The sequence below is a fragment of the Colias croceus genome, chromosome 11 (assembly GCF_905220415.1).
Source record: "Colias croceus chromosome 11, ilColCroc2.1".
Classification (NCBI taxonomy): Eukaryota; Metazoa; Arthropoda; class Insecta; order Lepidoptera; family Pieridae; genus Colias; species Colias croceus.
In genome coordinates, this window is record NC_059547.1 from 5,912,574 (window position 1) to 5,932,133 (window position 19,560).

Genomic DNA, 19,560 nt, shown 5'->3' on the forward strand with positions numbered 1-19,560 from the left:
CATGTTAACATCGCAATAATCATCCTTCCTTTAATCTATTGATAATGAAGACAAACCAAGAAAATCTGTAAAAGGGACAATGCAAGGAAAATAAAACCTTAATTTTTAAAATAATCTATTATGCAAATCAGGCATTGTTTTGTAGTTTGTTTGGTGATGAAATAAAAAAGGAAATACCATACATAATAATATATACATTTTTAAATATTTGTTTGCGCATAAAAGCAATCAGTTATATTGGCAGACTATTTACAAATTTGGGCTAATTCCAGATATGGAATGTTATATTTAATTTTAGAATAAAGCTAAGTTTTAATAATATGTTTTATAAGTAATATTATTTACATCATATTTAAATGTCTTAAATCAGCATCATTACATTGTCTAATTGATGAATACAAAAGATTTAGTTCCTTGCGCATTCTTGATGCAAATGTTATCATCAGTCTCAATATTTAAGTACCTACTATACCTAAAATTTGGCAAATATAGGAATTTCAGTCCTGGATAATCATATTACTTTTAGATATATTTTGATTCATCTGATCATTTTCATATTCCACAAAATCATCAAATAGGCTGGGCCAAGCCTCTGTGTCATCATAGCTACTGAGATCATCTCCCACAAATTCACAAAAGTTCAAAAACATATACCAAGTATCTTTTGGTATTCCTCTTATATGTGGATTTTTTTCTAAATAGCTTAACCATTTATCTAAGATTGGGGGCTGATTGTTTGTAAAGACTAGTCGCCACAGAAGAATAGCTATGTCGGATGGAAGAATCCTTTGACCAGTGCTGACATCGAGACCAAATTTAAATGTAAATCTATACAAATCCTTAAACTGTTCAGTGTCGTTTTTCAAATCATTTGTTATATCACATAATTTCTGTTGTATTCCTTTCACTGAGTCGGTTTTCATACTTTTGAGACCTTGTATAAATTCCTCCCGAGTAAATCTACACATTTGACTAGCATTGAGCTTCCAGGCCAGAACTAAAACTTTAAAATCATCTGGATTTAACTGTAAATCATTACATAGGTTTTCTATACCTTCTGCTAAGATAGCATCCTCTAATGAATCTTTGTATTGGTCAAATAAATGATTAATTTTATTTTCTGAAACATGATCATTTGATCCCAATGATGACATTGTTCGGGGAATGGAAGGCAATTTTTTTGCTTTGGGCTTTTCTGAATTTCCATGAAATTTATGAACACTAGATGGATCAGAATTTTCAATGACTGTACACATAATGTTAGCGTTTTGACTACTATGTCTGTATGAATTTATGTTATTATCATTATTGTGTAGCAAAGGCTCTTCTTGTGGATAGTCAGATATTATAGCATTTGGGACTTGATTTGTTGTGATAATTTCTGTTATCTCTGAAAAAAACAAAAAGTAAAACATTGTATTTAAATAATATCTAATAGATTGAGTGTGTTATTGTTTATTTTACTTTACTGGCTTATTTCATTATATTATTTCATAAAAGTATAGCATTTTTATTTTATATACATGTTTGAGATTCAAATGATCAATACTAATAAGTATCTTAAATAGATCTTACTATTAAATTATTAATATCCATTGGAGAATAATGATGATTATTGAAGAGGGAAGTCAAGCTCACTTTTTAATTTTAAATCAATGGAGGTAAGGACATTTACATGGAATTCTATTTAGGTTTATAAAGATAACTTTTCCAGAAAGCAACGACTACTATTATAAAATGGTGTCTGTAACTTACCATCGTTTTTCCTATTAGGTGATGTCACAACATCAGCATTTGTTTGGTTATCGAAACAGCTAAGACAATGGCCCATTTGATATAATGTTTAAAATCGTTGAAAATCTCATATAAATACTCGTGTAAATTGCACCAGATGTATTTTTTTTCTTTTTTTATAACACCACTATGCAACATAATGAAAAAAAATCCTTTTGATAACTGGTGTTTCTAAATAATTCTTTATAAAAGTCTGAAAAAATAGTTGTAAATAAGTTTACTTTTAATTTAAAACAATTAAATATATATTCCAATGATATTAACATACCATTTTCAGAAACCACGAAATAGATTGCAGCAGAGGTCAGATACTAAACAATTTATTTCTATCGGACATAACTAGTCCTTGCATGGTAGTTGCTTTTCTATTATATTATTTATATTGATTAAGTAAGAAAAGCAATGTCACATACACTAAAACTTCATAACTTTTTGAAAAAGCTTGAGGAAATAAAATTCCAGTTAATCCTCAAATGGAATATCCAGCAGAAATCAAAACAGGACAGAGGATTTACTTTGTTAAAATTTAAATGTCACATCATAATTCATATTGACAATCAATTGACAATCTCTAGTCTCTACGTAATTCATAGAGGTGCATAGAGGCTTCACACCAAAGAGTACTTTAATGCTACTACACACACCACAATATTAATTATAATATAGAAGATAGAATATTTAAGCATCTGCAATAAAATCAATCAAGTTTGTAGACATCACGCCTCTACAAATGGATTGCAGACTTTAAAAGGTACGTAATAAAGAAGAGATGGACGAGGGTCCCTCGTCAAGGACATAGGAATGGAGAATTGAGAAAACGACTTTGTTTTATACTATGTATGTGTCGTAGTGATATGCTTATATGTCGTATTGTGAATGAATACCTTATGTAACTCAAAATCCCTGTATCCAATAAGTAGAAATGACAAGACGCAACGGATGTTGTATATGAATCTGTGAACGGAACGTTACCTAGCTTTTTAAATTTTATGAGCGTTGTTTTGATCTTGTTGGTGTTGGTGACCAAATTTGAGAAATAATTTGTATTTTGTGGAATTAATGCATACTTGAATTAATAAAAAGTTGTGTTATATTAAATTATTTCAATCATGAGTGTTATCGAAGATACTTGGGAAGGATTAATTAATTTCAACGATTTAGAAAACAAAGCTTTTATAAACTTTGAAAAAAGTTTAACAACATTATCAGAACAAGTAACAAACATTTTAGACGAATATTTAGACAAGCATAAACCAAATATTCTGGAAAATAAACCCTGTAGTTCAGATGAATACTTACAGCATCTCATTGAAAGAAACATTAATTTAAAACAAGAAATTGACGTGAAGTTAATGGATTTGACTCAAAAACAAAGTCACTATGAGAATTACAAAGAAGGTAAAGTAGTAATTACTTAATACAAGATTTTTAGGCATACCTAGGTAATTTTGATATAAACAATGTAAACAAAAATAATTATATTGTCTTGTATTGAATGAGTGGTTATAGACTTATAGCCTCTGTTATAAACTATGATTGGATTCATCCAAAATAAAATACAAAAATCTATCAGAAGATGTAAATTATTTTGTACCATTTCTTGAAAATATAATCTCAAAATACCCATATGTATATTTCAGAGCAAAAACTGTTAACCAAAGAAATTAAAGAAACTCATGAAGCGTTTTTGATGGCAAAAAAGTATTATAAGAAGTTTTTGAAACTGTATTACACAATTGAATCCAAAGATATGGAAAAGCAAGTTATTTTCATCCAATTTTTTACTGAATCAAAAAAAGATGTTGAAAATTACTCGATTAGACTACTAAGAGAACCAAAAATAGGAAAATACCAATGTAAGTAAATTTAATTATTTTATTTATGAAAACCTATTTAGTAATTAATGTGTTATTGTTACAATTTAGAAATATAAGTTCAGTGTTCTTTTTAAATTTTGAGAATGTTTTTTCCTTTCTACAATAAAATTGTATTATTACTTCTCATAGATATGATTAGAATTGTCCAACTACAAAAATCATGTTACATAACTACATGGGTGATTCAGGTAGCTCAAGAGGTGATATACCTCTGAGTCACAGTCTTGCTTGGTAATCTTTATATAGATGCATAAACAATTTCCTATTTTGATATTTTCATGGATGTAATTTATGCAGAATTTTCATCTTTTGCCTTTCTTTTTACAGTACAAGCAATGACACCAAAACTAAGGATATTCAAGGATATACAATTGATACTAGACGAGAAAAATGATGTGCCTGGCATTTTGTGTTGCATAAGAGATGAATTTAAATCTATAAGAGAAAGCAAAAAACTAAAAAGAATAAATTAGAGACAGTAATTGTTTCTCAGTTCAAGTAACTACTTTCAATTTATGTTTCTTAAATGTTTAAAACCTTCTTATTATAATAATTTACAAATTATAAATATAATATGTTAATATGTAAAGCAAATTTGCCAATGGTTTTTATTTACTTACTTTACTAATATCCTATCCCTAGCTGGGGCAAAGGGCACCAACAATGGTTTATATTATTGGCAAGTAAATGTATGATTTATAAAATTTACAATGTACATTTATAATTATTACATCATAAAAATAAGGTAGGTAGATTAAGATTGACAAAATAAAAAACAGTGTAATAAAATACAAATTTATTGTAAACTATAACAACTATTACATTTAGGTAATTCAGTTTTGAGGTAATTTGATATTTGTGTATAAAATTATACATACATTTAACATTATATTTATATTTTTAATGGCAAAAACAAATACTGATTTAAAACATATTTCTGGTGACTTGGTAAACATAACATCTTAATACTCCTTTGTAAATTTTAGATAGTCATATTAAAATAATTATCTTTTATATTCAAAGTAACATTGTGTTGATTAATCATTGCCTACATTACTTTAACATATAACTTAATTAAATAAAATTTTACAATTAGTTAAAACTAACAAAATTGGTGTATTTGTAAATACCTTCTTCTATCCTATAACTAAATAAATAAATAATATACAAATTTATGAGACTCTTGCAGATTCTTGTTTCTGGTAAATCCCGGTTCAGAAAAATAGGAAAATTTTGTTTCCTATGTATGAATTAATAGGTAATTAATTTAACTATTTAATAAAGATATTGCTTGATTTTCAGTATAAATTCATGATAAAGTTATATATTATAAGTGTATATATATTATATTTAATATTTATAATATAGCTCTCATTAATTCAATTAGTTTTAAGGTCAAATTTGAATCAAAGGTTGAAGACAGCAAAAATATTGTTCGCATGAATATTTCTTAACTATTAAACGAAAATATTTATGTGACTTAATAAATTAAAGCTTACAATAAAAATAAGACTAACTTATTACGAGGATCGTAAATCGTAAATAATGGTCGTTAGCGATAAATGATGTTCACGCTTTTTTTATAATGAATCTATTTAAATATTTAATGTAAACCTCATTATTATAGCGATATCTTGTCCCTTATGCCTTAAGCCTTTATCTGTTTGGAATGCATTTAGAAATTGATTTGTGTCTGTGAACTGCATTGTTTCCAAAAAAAAGATCAATGTAATTTTTTTTTACTTTCGTGTGAATTTTTATATGATCATCGAAAATTGTTTAAGTAAGAGTTTACCTACTTAAAAGGTTGATTGTATTTTTTAAGAAAATAACCTACGCAAAACAAAAGATTCTTTCATTTTTAAAGAATTTTTCCAAATTTCCACTCATCATAAAAAGTGCACATTTTGCGAAGTGCACAAATTGAGAAGTGCACTAGTTACGAAGTGTACCATTTGAGAAGTGCACCAGTTGCTAAGTTCACAATTTGAGCATGGTGTACAAGTTGAGAAGTGCACCAAATGCGTCAAAGCCTCTATTTATTTTGTGTCTTGCATTTTATATAATAAGTATTAACTCTTGTCTTTAAATAATAAAATTATTTATGGCTAATAAATCATATATACTTGATTAATCATAACATTATTCTTGAAATAAAGTTAATTTTATAAATTATTAAACAAAACATTTTAATAACTTAAAAACAGTAACAGTACCTACACATGAACTTGTCAGCTAAATATAAAATAAATATAAATTGAAAACTTCAAATTACCTTGTACCAATTAATGCTCTAATATACATATTATTAATAATTTTTATGTTCCTATAAATAAAGAAAAATTTAGGTACTAAGTTACAGTTTGTTATATCACTTTTGTATTTTTTTTACTTAAGAATATTATAAATATAATATATTTTTACGTATTTGATAATACTGAGAAATATTTTTAGCAGAAATCCATTAAAAAAGGAATTAATTAATAAATACTCGAGGGACTATAAATATAGTAAGGCTTTTTTTGAGCTTGATAAGAAATGCTATATTATTTTAATACACTTTTGTTTTCGATATATCAAGAGAGCAAACTTTTTTTATTCGAGTCTTTAGATTTGCAAAAAGGAATTTAGGTATATACACAAAATCATTGTGGTTTATGAGGTCTATAGGATTATGTACTTAAATATATTTAGAGTGTGGAATACTTTTGTTAGACATATAGTAAATGCTTTTTTTCATAGATAGAAAACATTCAACCGTAATTGTTTCGGCTCATATAAACATTATAACCATAAATTTATAAAAATCTAGATATTTATTATCTTCAATATTATGGTCGCACATTTAGGACATTTTCAATTTACCATTGGCCTCTCCGTTGCTCTCAGTTGTTTTAGTTTCTCTGATAATTTTAGAGGAACCTGCTGATATGTCCGTGTTTTGTGCAGCGTTGATATGTCTGGATTTCGATGGCAATAATAGAGCGCCTAAAGCTATAAAGTGTAGTGAATAATACAAATGCCTGCAAGAGAAAAAACAAAGATATTTAAGAACTAACAAATATTTACAAGATTTGTCGAAAATTTTCGTCAAATTCAATTCAATTCAAGAGGAAAACGAACCCTTAAAATAAATTTGAAAATAGTTAAAAACGAGTGTTCTTGTGTATGAGTGGAATATAAATTGTGATGAGTCGATTTTTTAAATGTAGGTACATAATAATTTAGTGCTTACCCATAAAACGCAAGGCTTGGCGATAGATGCAGTAATACAAAAGGCACGGTGGCATATGTCATCGCAATTCGTGTCGTTAAAAACGAGAGCGAGTCATAGAAGATCTTTTTCGGGCGGCTGTCCAAGAACAACGGGCGAGCAAATGTACGAACCTGTAGAAAGATTTATAAAGATTATAACTGATTATAATATGTTAACCGTGTAAAAACTTATTGTTGAAATTGTGTAATACATCAAACTTTTTTATATACCTGTACCTACCTATAAAGACGCTATAATCTGTTTGTACGGTTGACGAAGGGAACATGAAAGCTTATCGCACACAGTTTCCAAAGAAAATATGCATACAAGTATTGAGTCTCCTATAAAAAAACCAAGTAGGTGAGATCGTACCCCGGGTGTGAGCCGTCAGCCGGCAGATTGTGTTAACCAGCAACACAGAATTAAAAAAAAAGGAAGTTTACATTCAGTTATTACTCCTATATTGTATAGTATACAAATCCTATGATTAATAAGGAAGGAATTATTACACTCAAGGTTCAACAAATAATTGTTGGCTAAGACAGGAATGTCTCCTTAGCCGCGACAGTGAAGAACTTCCTCCGATTAAGGAAAGCTGGCATCTTCACAGTACTCACACATATGCAATTTACAGTATGTTCAAAAATAAATGCGACTCTAGTTTAATTATTGTAGACTTGAATTGTAAAATGAGTGCGTTGTAGATAAATATAATTATTATGGAAGCTCTCATAATTTATAATTTAAATTTAAAATTACAATTTAAAAGTAACTCAATCGATGAACTTAATTATTTATTCTCATAATCAATTGTAATATATGTACTATTGATAATCATTCAATTAACAAATAATAAAAAAATAATGTGTGCGTGTAATAATGTGTGCGCATACGTACTTCCGTCACTTCTAACGTATGTACACTAGTGTGTACATGCGTAAGAAGTGAAACTTCTTGATGACTTTATTTTCCAAAAAAAAATTACTATATGCATAATGCAACTTTACAGAAATACGTCGAATCACGCGTGGTAGGGATAAGAAAAAGATGGCGCGTAACGGAAAAAATGTCACGCGTAACGAAAAAATGTTACACTAAATTTTTTTCCAACCCCGATAAAGAAGTTTCACTTCAATTAAATTTCATGTCATATTCAAAATAACGATAAAAACAATAATACAAATAACACGTGCGCTCACTGCCAAGTAACAATACAAGCGAAACCGTAGCACGTAAGAGATAAGGCTAACGCCGTAAGTTACATTACGTAACTTACGGCGTTTATACTTTGTTTAACTTATTAAAATGATTACATAATTTAAAGGTAAAGTAAAAAAATATTCTTATCCGCGTGCCGCGAAGTATCTCGTCGAAAATAGTTAGTAGTAGATATACCTAACGTCTTTGTTTTTAAATTACATCACCCTGTATTTATAAACAATTGCAAAATAAAAACAATAATTATCCCCTTCACTCTCGTAAGCTAGTCTGCGCGCAAGAGAGACGGACAGACTTTTCATGATGCGTATTCAGTATGACGTCACGCCGCGCGCGTCTTCACAGACACTAGGTACACATGTGCAATGTGTAAATGTGTTGACGTTCCAGCTCTTCTTAATCGGCCAGTACGCGACGCTGCGCAGCCACGCGTTCCTGTTTTTGTTGCAGCTCACACACACACATCAGTATCAAGTTTTACCTTCTTAGCCGCGACAGTGAAGAGTGGAGGTGAGGTGTTGCAGCTCACACACACACACACCTTAGTGTGTGTAACAAGCTTTACCTTCTTAGCCGCGACAGTGAAGAGTCCCCCCGCGAAGAAGGTGAGGTAGTAGCCCGGGTGGAAGCCGTGCCACACGGCGGAGAGCGCGTACACGCGGGCCGTGCGCCACGCCGCGCCGCCGCGCTCGTACGCGACGCTGCGCAGCCACGCGTTCGTGTTCTTGTTCCAGCTAGCGATCGCCGTGCGGAAGTTTTGTGCAAACTGTCGGGTTTTTTTTTGTCTTTACCAGTCAACTTCATTTTACCATATTGGATGGATGATGGATATGATGGATGGATGGTAAAAATGAAAGAGTACAATAGATTCGATTACTCTGGCGAGTTGGTGATTGGTTGGTATAAAGACGCCAGTTCGAATCTCGCACCGTGATCGAATATTTATAAAGCATTTGAAAGCCATAAAACCAAAATATTTAAATAATTTTCGTAAATTCTAAAATAACTTGTACTTTAAATATGTAAATTTAGACTTTTAATATTGAGTAAAAAAAAATTAGAATGCTGTAAAAAGGTTGTGTACATAAGTTATACAATTTTTTTTATGATAAAACATCCATAAATTATCACAACCTTAAAAATCATGCTCTGTTAAACAAATTGAACATTAATAAGAATGTATTATTAATTCAAACAGGTATAAAATGGTCCTATGACTAAAACCAGTTTTAAATTAAATTATTATTAAATTTTTATGTTGATATTATTAAAATTATCATGCAAATATTCTTAGTTGCATAATCATAATTTATTTTGAACGAAGTGACAAAAAATAGTTATGACTAAATAAATATCAAGTCTCATAATTTATAAAGAAAACAATATTGTTTGTGATTAATCATTATCCGTGATAACGCACATTCATCGCATACTTTCTGGGAAGTAACAAACCTCGAATGCAAAAACGTCAATATTCGACATTTTGTCCCATTTGGGTGTGCCGTCGTTATCGTAACCGTTGAAGCCCATGCCGGAGTTGTTGCAAATAGCTTCAGAAAGAAGCCAAGCGTGATAGTACTTGCACCTGACCACCAGGGTCGAGAGATACGCGTACCATAGCAAATATAACGCGGACCACGTCCTTTCTTCCGATGTTGGATCGACTAAACCTAAAAAAAAATTCGATTTATTTTCTCTTTTTCTATTTTTTTTTTTTTAAACTTACGTGACCATTTTAAATTATCGGAGAGAACAATTCAGATAACCATTCCGATCAAATTTTTATGAAATAACTTGAAAAGTGACAAAATTTCGTATAGGTACGTATAGGTAAATTAAGCTTATTTTTATAATATTGTTTTATACCAAAAATAAGTATGTACATATTTTTAAATCCTCTAGTTTGTCGAACCGTAGCTGAACAGTATTGATTATCACTTTGAAAATAAGAACACTTTGAATAAATATCTTAGATGAATTTTTAATTAATACGATTTGCAAACCTATGTCAATTTTAGCACCAAGATGGAATTATCTTGAATTTGGCAGACCGAAAAAAAATCCTTTCTTTGTACAGACCTTCCAAAACCTTTATAGAGTATTTCTGTGCCAGAGACAAGTATAGAAGAGCAGCCGCTACGGAACCAGCCACTTTGTACATAACAGCGCGACGGGGTGAAGGTTCAGATCCACTTGTTTTATCTTTTTGCGCCTAAAAAAGTTTGTAATGATTATTCTAAATCTTGGTAGGTACCTAGATATTAATCTTTATCAATCAGTATTTATATCAGGACAGTACTTAAAACTTTTTTTATTTCGTTATAGTCACGTAACACATTAAAGCAAAAATTGTCATAAAAAGTAATAATCACCCCATCGACACGAGCGCCTTCAATAAAGCTGATATAATCAGGATAGAACACGACGGGTCCGCACATTAGCGTTTGAAAAGCTAACGTAAATGCGAAATATTCGAGAGGCGAGGGTATCTTGTCAATTCTATTTTCATCTTTATTCGAACGTTCCGTAGTGTTGGAGTTTATTTCTTTCATACACATAATGCTATCTTGCAATGAGTAAGCCAATGATGTCACCCTTTGCGTTATCACCATCAAAGGCCCTAAAACGAGAAATTTTTACAGCTTCCATAAATTTATCAAGTGAAGAAAACTTGACAAATTGCTCTATGTTGATGAATAAAGACTGGAATAGAATATGAAACAAAACCTTGAAAATAACAGATAGGACTGGTACCATTATGCTGTGTTTTATAGACACGCACCCTCATAAATAAATTTGTATTGTGAAATAAATATTTGTAATCGTACAATTAAAACTATAATACATTAAACAGCTTGAATTTATTGTTGTTAATTAATTATGTTCTAAGGTTATATGTAATTGAAGTTGTATTATCAAAATTATTCTCTAGATCTCTAATAAAATGTAGCCGCGTGTAAAATAAGAATTACAGATGTTAATATTAATATAAAAGATACATACCTGTTATGTCAAGTGAGTAGTCGGCGGTGTGATAAATTTGACGATGTAGGTGTATACACGATAGGTACAGCATGGAAGCAGCTAATACAACGCTGTAAAAAATATAATTAATTATTTATTTATTTATTTATTTATTTATTAAGGTTTAACAGAAATTGTTACACAAATTGACAAAAATACATAAAATTAAACTTAAAGCTAAGTGTACAATTTTAGATAGGTAAACACCACATTCACGAATGAAATTTAGACATTGAAAGTTAAAACAACTTTATACAAAAAAACTACATTTAAATTAAATTCAAATTCAAACATTTAAATACAATACAAAAAAATCTAATATGTTTTACAAAAAAAATGTAACTTGTTTTACAAAAGAAAAAAAAAACAAATCTAATATGTTTTTTGATGAACCAGAATCTTAAATTTACTTAGACTAAGGGAAAATATATCAATATCTTTAGAATATTTGTTGTAAAGTCTACAGAGTCTGGGAATCGGAGAGCAGGAACCAAGGACAGTCTTACGAAATGGAGAAGATAAAAGGTTAACGGGATTTCTGGGATATGTAAAAGGAACTTTAAATTTGAATTTTGATAGCAACGCCGAACAGTTTATATGACCGTTTAAAATTTTAAATAAATATAGTAGATCTAATGCATTCCTTCTATTATCTAATTTTTTTATTTTGAAGTGGGTTAGGCGACGATCATAACTTTTCAATTCTTTAGCTTTACCTGCAGAAAAAGCAAGATGATTTAAGAATCTCTTTTGTATACGCTCTATTCTGAGACTGTGCACTGCATAGTGAGGTCTCCACGCAATAACACAGTACTCCAGTACACTACGCACCAGAGTATTGAATAGCATGATCTTGGTTTCTGCCTTTCGAAACGATTTATGAGGAATAAATTATGAGGAATTATGAGGAATAAATTATATTGCTGTAAATGATATAAGATTAGCAAGACCTAATAATACTTTAACAAAATAATTTGCTTATTTTACCTCAAAAGTATTCTTTGGTATATTATACTAGTATTAAAAAGACTGTTGATTGATTTACAGTTTAATTCATAGATAATACTGTATATATATTTAATTGATTTTCGACCAGATTTTAAACCCCCTCGGTTGTTCAATTTCAATCCAGACTAACCAACTGCGCAGTTGCGCTTGCGCAGTAGATATGTAATAGTGCATTCTCTATACCCAATTTCATATCCTGATGAGATGAAAGACCGACGTTATATCGAGAAGAGATCTAACGCACAAATTAAAGTATTCCATAATCCATTCCTGATTCCTATAGGAATGGATTATCTTGATGGTGCATTTACATAATCGCGCGAATAGAGAAGCGAATAACGAACACGCGTGAGTATACACTGCAATCGCTATACGTTGATTCGCGTACCGAGGTACCGATTTTCAGACGTAATAAAAGGGAATAGGAATGTGTAAACAGTGGTTCGCGACGACACTCGTATACGAATGTCTCATTGAATGTGTGAAAAATAGAATTTATTACGCTATTTTGTTTATGAATAATAATTACATTTACTGATTTAATGAAAATAACGTGTTTTGCAAATTAAATTGACTATCAAAACGGTTGGCATTGTAATTAAATTAAAAACTAAAAATGAAATGAATGCATTCAAGATAAAGCTCACAAATTTTGGTAAATAGGTACCTAACCTATTTGAAATATTAGTATGCACATAAGTATATCAAACATTTATGATCCAAGTAAATTTAAAGCTTTTCTTTGTATTATATAAATTTGATGACAATAGTTAATCATATCACAATTTTTTTCATTAGATTATTCAAAACACTTACTTTCCCATTAAATGTTGTGGAACAGTTTTGAGCAATACATATGTTAGCATTGGAAGAACAGACAAATGTATGGATTGCCTGGAAATAAAAAATGTGTTTAGTATGTCCATTATATTATTTGAGTGACAAAGACAAAGTTATAAAATATTACATAATGCCTAATGGAGTAAAAATACATACATACAATTTATTGTTTGCCATATTTTAAATTAATCATAACAAGGGTATTAAACAGGATTCAATTAATAATATAAGAATTCATCACTAATTCTATAGTCTTAAATATGGGATACTTTAACATCAAATGTATGAAAGATGAATAATTTAGTTATTAGCCAGCGCCTAAAATGTGTTTTAAAATTATACAAACTTGAATCTACATAATTTGCCTGCAACAAATGAAATAATAGAAGCATAAAATAATGAAGCATAACTTACTTTCCAAAGCAGAAATATCCCATAAGCAAACCTATAAAAAGGCACATCATATGACGGAATTCTGGTGAAGCAAGTCTCAATGGTTTCCGAAATAGTCTTGCCAGGCATAGTGCAGCTATTTGTGATATCAAAAAATTAACCTAGCAAAAGGAAAATAGATGAATAAACAAAAATACAGTGCTAAGGTGAAAAGTATACAACTAAAATATTATAAATAAATAAATAAATATTAATATTCAGGACTATTTTCACACACTCTATTTTTTAAAAGAAAATAATGTGTTTGTTTTCACAGAATTCTCTAAACTAGTGCTTAAAAATGTTGCAATAGTGACAATATATTTAAAATGAAGTATTTTAACATAATTGTTACAATGCTGTCTTGTGTGTAATTTTATATTCAGTTAAATATTTCCTCTAAAGCTATTAAATTTATGGAATAGAAGAAATTAATTCAATATAACATGCACATAATATCTTATTAATTGCCATGCCTAATGTTTTTATTTACATTAGTCATAAACATAACTTAATGACAAATATATTAAATAAAAATCACACACTAGCAGTATGAATTGGATCTAAATGATGTCGTTTGATTTATATAACTGTTATGAACTGATACTTACTAGATCAATTGGAAGACCTATTCTATTGGATAAGAATGAAAATATTTTACTGCCGTCGTAAGAGTCATAGTAAGAGGAAGACATCGTTATATGGTTATAATTTTTAAACAGCAGCACATATACATATATTTAAAGTACGTTATAATGCGCCTCCAATTTATGATCTTTCAAAAATGAAGATAATATATAGACACCAGGCACCAGTTGCACTTTCACCGCGCTTTATTGATACACAGTAATATTATATGCTTAACCAGTATAACAAGTTTTATACTCTAAAACTATAGCTCTATTCGTATCGGCATTAAACCGCTTCTTATGTTTATTCGTCGACGTTACGCACACTGAACAGCACTCAATCAAATGATTGTTATTTGATGAGGTTTATTATTGGGTTTATTGTCGCAAACTGTGTCAATTGTTATGTCAAAAATAAATAACAACTTCGACTTGGACGATGTACCTATAGGAGATGTAGGTATAGGCAGTGACATAGGTGTCAACCTGAGGTGTCAACTGTGAAGTGACTTTGACATTTTCTTATACTACAAGGTATGGTCCCGTATGGTCCCGTGGTATGGTCTAAGATCCGAACATAAGGCGAAATTCAACGGCGTGATAATAGAATGAGACCAATTTTATAATAAATTTAGTCTATAAAAAATGTATTAAAAATGGGTTGACTGGGAAAATCCTGGACAGGACATTTTTAATGAATTAAAAAAAAAAAAATTTAATTAATTGCAATATCAAGATAATAAAAAAAAATATATAATAGACTTAAAGTATGAAACCTACAGAATGTGTCATAGTCGTTTTCTAATTGTTTTCTAATATTGCTAAATTTATTATATTTTTTATATTTTAATTTTTTTTATATTTTAATATTGCAAACGGCTAAATTGGCAGGTATAAACAGGTATGTCGGTACCAGTTATTTTCGTCTTGATAGGATGATGAAAAAAAAAATTATGTCAGCGCTGTTTTATTACAAAATTGTTTTATTAACTCGAAACTGCAATTAATTTAAAAATTAAAATAAATGTTTTTTTTTAATTCATTAAAAATGTCCTGTCCAGGATTTTCCAAGTCAACCCATTTTTAATACATTTTTTAATAGACTAAATTAATTATAAAATTGGTCTCATTCTATTATCACGCCGTTGAATTTCGCCTTATGTTCGGATCTTAGACCCAGTAGGTAACGTGTAGGTAACTTAGGTATTATGTTTTATTTATTACCAGTGGTGGATTTACACTAGGGGCAGTCGGGGCTATACTCGGATTTTTACACAGAACTAAGGATTTTTAATAGACAAAGCAAACTGACGTTTACTGTGTTGTCAGTTTTTGATGACATTAAAATATCGCTGTCATAACAATATGTGAACCATAAAACATCAAATAAACACAACAATGACAACAAACACAACGTAATTAGTCACAATCAAAAGCGTAACAATAAAAAAAAAATGTTGTGTGGTTTTACGAAACCACGGTAAAAGTGAAACTTTTTTTCACACTATAGAGATTTAACCACATTTAACTAAAAATGATCGTATTTGTACGATAATTATCGTACGTATCGTGCGTCAAGCGACATGCGCTACTGCGCTACACCACGCTACACAGACCAAAAAGTTTGAGACGATGTAATAAAAGTTTCACTTTAATAAAAAAATGATTAAAATTACTATATACATATATATATATATCTATATAATAAAAATGAATCGCCAAATGAGTTTGTAAGCGCAAAACTCGACAACGGCAGAACCGATTTGGTTAATTATTTTTTTATAATATTCCTTGATCTACGAGGATGGATCTTATGGAGAGAAAACGAAAACATGTACCACGGGCGAAGTCGGGGTGGACCGCTACACCGCTAGTATATATATATATATTTAAATATAATATATTTAGAACCTCACAAAATATAAACAGTATGTAAAACTAGCCTCATCAAATTATGGGGTTCAATAGGTCATTAGTTGTTTGCTTTGTGAAAATAATTATATTATTCAAATTAAAAAAGTTATATTTTGGAATAAACATTGTTCTCTAAGGGAAAATAAAACAATTGAGTTTTCTGTCAACCTAAGAACTTAAAACATCTTTGTAAATAAATTTCTGGACTGTGTGCAGAACTTGGCACACATTTAGATCTCATTTCTTTTTTTGGCAAATTAAGTCAACGATTGAACTCGGCTCCAATTTTTACATTTATGTTTTTGGTGGGATATAAATTACTTAATTAATATAAGAATAAATACAACTTGTTTTAATCATATATTTCAATAACAAAAAAATCATTCAGTTAATCTTAGTAATGATTGTTTTAACTTAAATGAGGTCAAATCTAGGGGAGTCTTTTCCTCCTTATTTTTTACATCTATTTGAGCACCAGCTTTCACCAGCATAGTTGCCACACCTTCTCTTTCTTCTTCACATGCCAAGTGCCTGTAAAAAATATCAAGGTATACACATTTTATCTATACTAATATTATAAAGCTGAAGAATTTGTTTGTTTGTTTGTTTGAACGCGCTAATCTTGGAAACTACTGGTCAGATTTGAAAAATTATTTCTGTGTTAGATAGCCCATTTATCGAGGAAGGTTATAGGCTATATAATATCATCATGCTACAACCAACAGGAGTGGAGCCACGGGGGTGAAACCGCGCGGAGCAGCTAGTGTAAGATAAGTGAGGGAGTAAATGCAAAAAAATATACCTCCATAGTCTATACTTACAGTGGTGTATTGCCAGTAGAGTCACATAAATTCACCTTAATATGGGGAGAACTCAATAAAATTTCAACTATATCTGTTTTTCCTTGAGCTGCAGCTCTATGTAGTGGAGTAGCACCTAACACATCAATGCTATTGACATTAGCATCTGCTTCAATAAGAAATTTGATAACCTGTAAATAAGAATTAAAATAAAATGTGTGCTATTTATATATTCATATCAAATATATCAATATGTTAAATAAACTTTAAAGATATTATTGATGAACTTTAAAAAAAAGAATCCAACCAAATCTTAACAATCATATAAAATTTCCATAATATGTTAATTCTACAGTTACCTCTTTATGGCCTTTTGAAGAAGCATAATGTAAAGCTGTTTGACTACGATTTGTTTTGTGGTTAACATTTGCTCCTTTGCCTACTAGTAACCTGACTACTTCAAATCTACCAGCTGAAGCAGCCAATATTAAGGGGGTTGTGTTGGTGTCATCTTGTGGTTCAACGGGAGAACCACATTGTAACAAATAATCTACAAGATTTTCATTCCCTCCAAGAGCAGCCCAATGAATAAGAAGGCGACTATTCTGTAATCAAATACGAACAAACTACATCTATAGACTCTCTGCATACATACAATTGAAACACACCGTGATGGTCAAGAAAACTTACAGAATCCGGTGCCCTTATTAATGATGCGTCTGCATCTAGTTGTACTTTTACTTGATTGAAGTCCCCTTTGTAAGCTTTTTCGTAAACAGATCCAATCGACATTTTAATATAGTTCGTCTGCTTTATATTTATGAGATATTTTAATTTAAGTTTCCTTTTCTGCACTTTTCTGTTTACTAAATTAATCGACAATTATCAAACAAACATTAAACATTATCATTTATCTCTACCTGTGATCTCTACATAATTCAAATTCACCTCGTAATGTATTTTTGACACCTATATCTTGTCACTGTCAGGTGGACAGATTGGTAATATTTCGTTCAACAATGGCAAATGCAGATAAGAAAATATAGTATACTAGCTTTCCACCCGCGGCTTCGCCTGCGTTTTGAAAGAAAAACGTGGGATTTCCGGAACAAAACCTATCCTATGTGTTAATCCAAGTTACCCTTATATATACAGGGTGTAATCGTTAAGTGTGCACAGGCGATTATTCCGTAACTATTACAGATATCAAAAAACTTTAAACTGATATCGAAAGTATTTAACCTAATGAGTAAAATGGCCATAATAAATTTTTAAAAATAAAACGAGAAATATCTAAAAAATTAACTTGAAACCCTCCCATAGGTTAAGTACTTTCGATATCAGTTTAAAGTTTTTTGGTATCTGCAATAGTTACGGAATAATCGCTTGTGCACACTTAACGATTACACCCTGTATATGTGTGCTAAATTTCATTGTAATCGATTGAGTAGTATTTGTGTGAAAGAGCAAATAAAAATATAAGCGGATCAATGCGGACAAAACCACGGATTACAGCTAAATGCTATATATTTTTAAATTTGTCGTCCATCGGTATATACAAACCGTAGACAGAGTAACTAATAGACCCAATGACGATACCTTTCTCACTTACACAAGAAAGAGAGCGAAAATACCATAACAAATGCATAAGACAAAGACACAAATACCCAATTTTTTGTCCCTTAGTGTGTAACCTGTTTTTCAAGATCCGCAACTTGAGTTGCGAAACAAACTTTGACAGTTCGTGCCTTCATCGTGCTTGGTGTTCGAATTTTGGATATTATTTAGTAAAAAATCGATACGAGTACATTGAAAAGACGGTGAAATTATCTTAATATAGACATCGAAGTAAATAGAATGGTGCGTTGTCGTGTTATTGCATGTATAAGCGATAGTGAGAAGAAAATTGCCGGTGTGTCTTTTCACGCGTAAGTACGACTTTATTGTCCTTATTTATAGTTTCTCAGTGATGATTATTTATACTTTAGCCTAAAGTAACAACAAGTCGCGTTAAAACAAGGAAAATATTAGCGTAATATCGATTTTTACATTCAATAACCTATAAACATCAACAAGTAAGTGTTGCCAGTGTCGGGAAAAATAATACCCCGATCATCAATAAAAAATATTGATTTGACAATATGGCGAAACTCGAAAGTAAATGAATATGAAATCCCATAATAACCCAGTGTTTCGGGAAGACTTCGGCATCGAAAACATATTTTAATTTATTATTTCTCATAGTAATAATTGTGATTGACATAAAATTACACTTATAATTTTAGAGAACCTGAACTACCTGCGAGCATTAATTATTATTAACCTATGTTTATCGATTTGTTTCCAGATGATCCAGACCTACGTAATTAATGGATCGAAGTGGTAGAAAAGATTGGATTCTCACAAAATATTGTAAAATATGAACAAGCCAATGAAAAAGTAAGAAATGTGTTTCGTCATCAATAATCAATCTGCTTATATTTTTTGTATCTACTAAATTGATTATAAAGACAAAAGAAAAATCTCATAACTGGTTTTATTTAATTGCTCCTAAAAATATTTACCCTTTCCAAAACATCCGGGAGCTCGGATACTGTGGCAACATTCAACTTATACATTGACAAACTATCTTTGTCTCAGTCGCGGTTACAGAGTACCTTTGTCTATTAGTTTCTCAGTCTACGATACAAACTTAAATAAAAACTATTTTTTTCTATGATGAATATTCCATAGATCTACAATACTGAATACTGTCAAGTGTCAACTGT

The 19,560-nt window shown here is 30.2% G+C and overlaps 4 protein-coding genes and 1 long non-coding RNA gene across 5 annotated transcripts; 2 read left to right on the forward strand and 3 right to left on the reverse strand.

Moving 5' to 3' along the window:
* Nucleotides 1-98: 98 nt before the first annotated feature.
* On the reverse strand, nucleotides 99-2,352 carry LOC123695347 (DCN1-like protein 3). The gene is made up of 3 exons (XM_045641176.1): nucleotides 2,063-2,352; nucleotides 1,756-1,987; nucleotides 99-1,390 (listed from the first exon to the last, which is right to left on the reverse strand). Exons 2-3 carry the CDS (start codon nucleotides 1,829-1,831, stop codon nucleotides 498-500), a joined length of 969 nt encoding a protein of 322 aa, XP_045497132.1. The 5' UTR covers nucleotides 1,832-1,987; nucleotides 2,063-2,352; the 3' UTR covers nucleotides 99-497.
* Nucleotides 2,353-2,761: 409 nt separating this feature from the next.
* On the forward strand, nucleotides 2,762-4,176 carry LOC123695354. The gene is made up of 3 exons (XM_045641184.1): nucleotides 2,762-3,192; nucleotides 3,435-3,650; nucleotides 3,999-4,176. The coding sequence occupies exons 1-3, from the start codon at nucleotides 2,904-2,906 to the stop codon at nucleotides 4,142-4,144; spliced, it is 651 nt and encodes a 216-aa protein (XP_045497140.1). The 5' UTR covers nucleotides 2,762-2,903; the 3' UTR covers nucleotides 4,145-4,176.
* Nucleotides 4,177-6,092: 1,916 nt separating this feature from the next.
* On the reverse strand, nucleotides 6,093-14,394 carry LOC123695334 (lysophospholipid acyltransferase 6). The gene is made up of 10 exons (XM_045641158.1): nucleotides 14,061-14,394; nucleotides 13,432-13,571; nucleotides 12,994-13,071; nucleotides 11,149-11,240; nucleotides 10,518-10,765; nucleotides 10,225-10,357; nucleotides 9,598-9,815; nucleotides 8,711-8,911; nucleotides 6,907-7,058; nucleotides 6,093-6,694 (listed from the first exon to the last, which is right to left on the reverse strand). The coding sequence occupies exons 1-10, from the start codon at nucleotides 14,142-14,144 to the stop codon at nucleotides 6,517-6,519; spliced, it is 1,524 nt and encodes a 507-aa protein (XP_045497114.1). The 5' UTR covers nucleotides 14,145-14,394; the 3' UTR covers nucleotides 6,093-6,516.
* A 1,945-nt stretch (nucleotides 14,395-16,339) lies between these two features.
* Nucleotides 16,340-17,716, reverse strand: LOC123695353 (26S proteasome non-ATPase regulatory subunit 10-like). The gene is made up of 4 exons (XM_045641183.1): nucleotides 17,483-17,716; nucleotides 17,152-17,397; nucleotides 16,814-16,983; nucleotides 16,340-16,523 (listed from the first exon to the last, which is right to left on the reverse strand). Exons 1-4 carry the CDS (start codon nucleotides 17,582-17,584, stop codon nucleotides 16,373-16,375), a joined length of 669 nt encoding a protein of 222 aa, XP_045497139.1. The 5' UTR covers nucleotides 17,585-17,716; the 3' UTR covers nucleotides 16,340-16,372.
* A 642-nt stretch (nucleotides 17,717-18,358) lies between these two features.
* On the forward strand, nucleotides 18,359-19,319 carry LOC123695363. Its single transcript, XR_006751919.1, has 2 exons — nucleotides 18,359-18,720; nucleotides 19,140-19,319. It is a non-coding gene; the product is annotated as an uncharacterized LOC123695363 (long non-coding RNA).
* The last annotated feature ends 241 nt before the right edge of the window (nucleotides 19,320-19,560 follow it).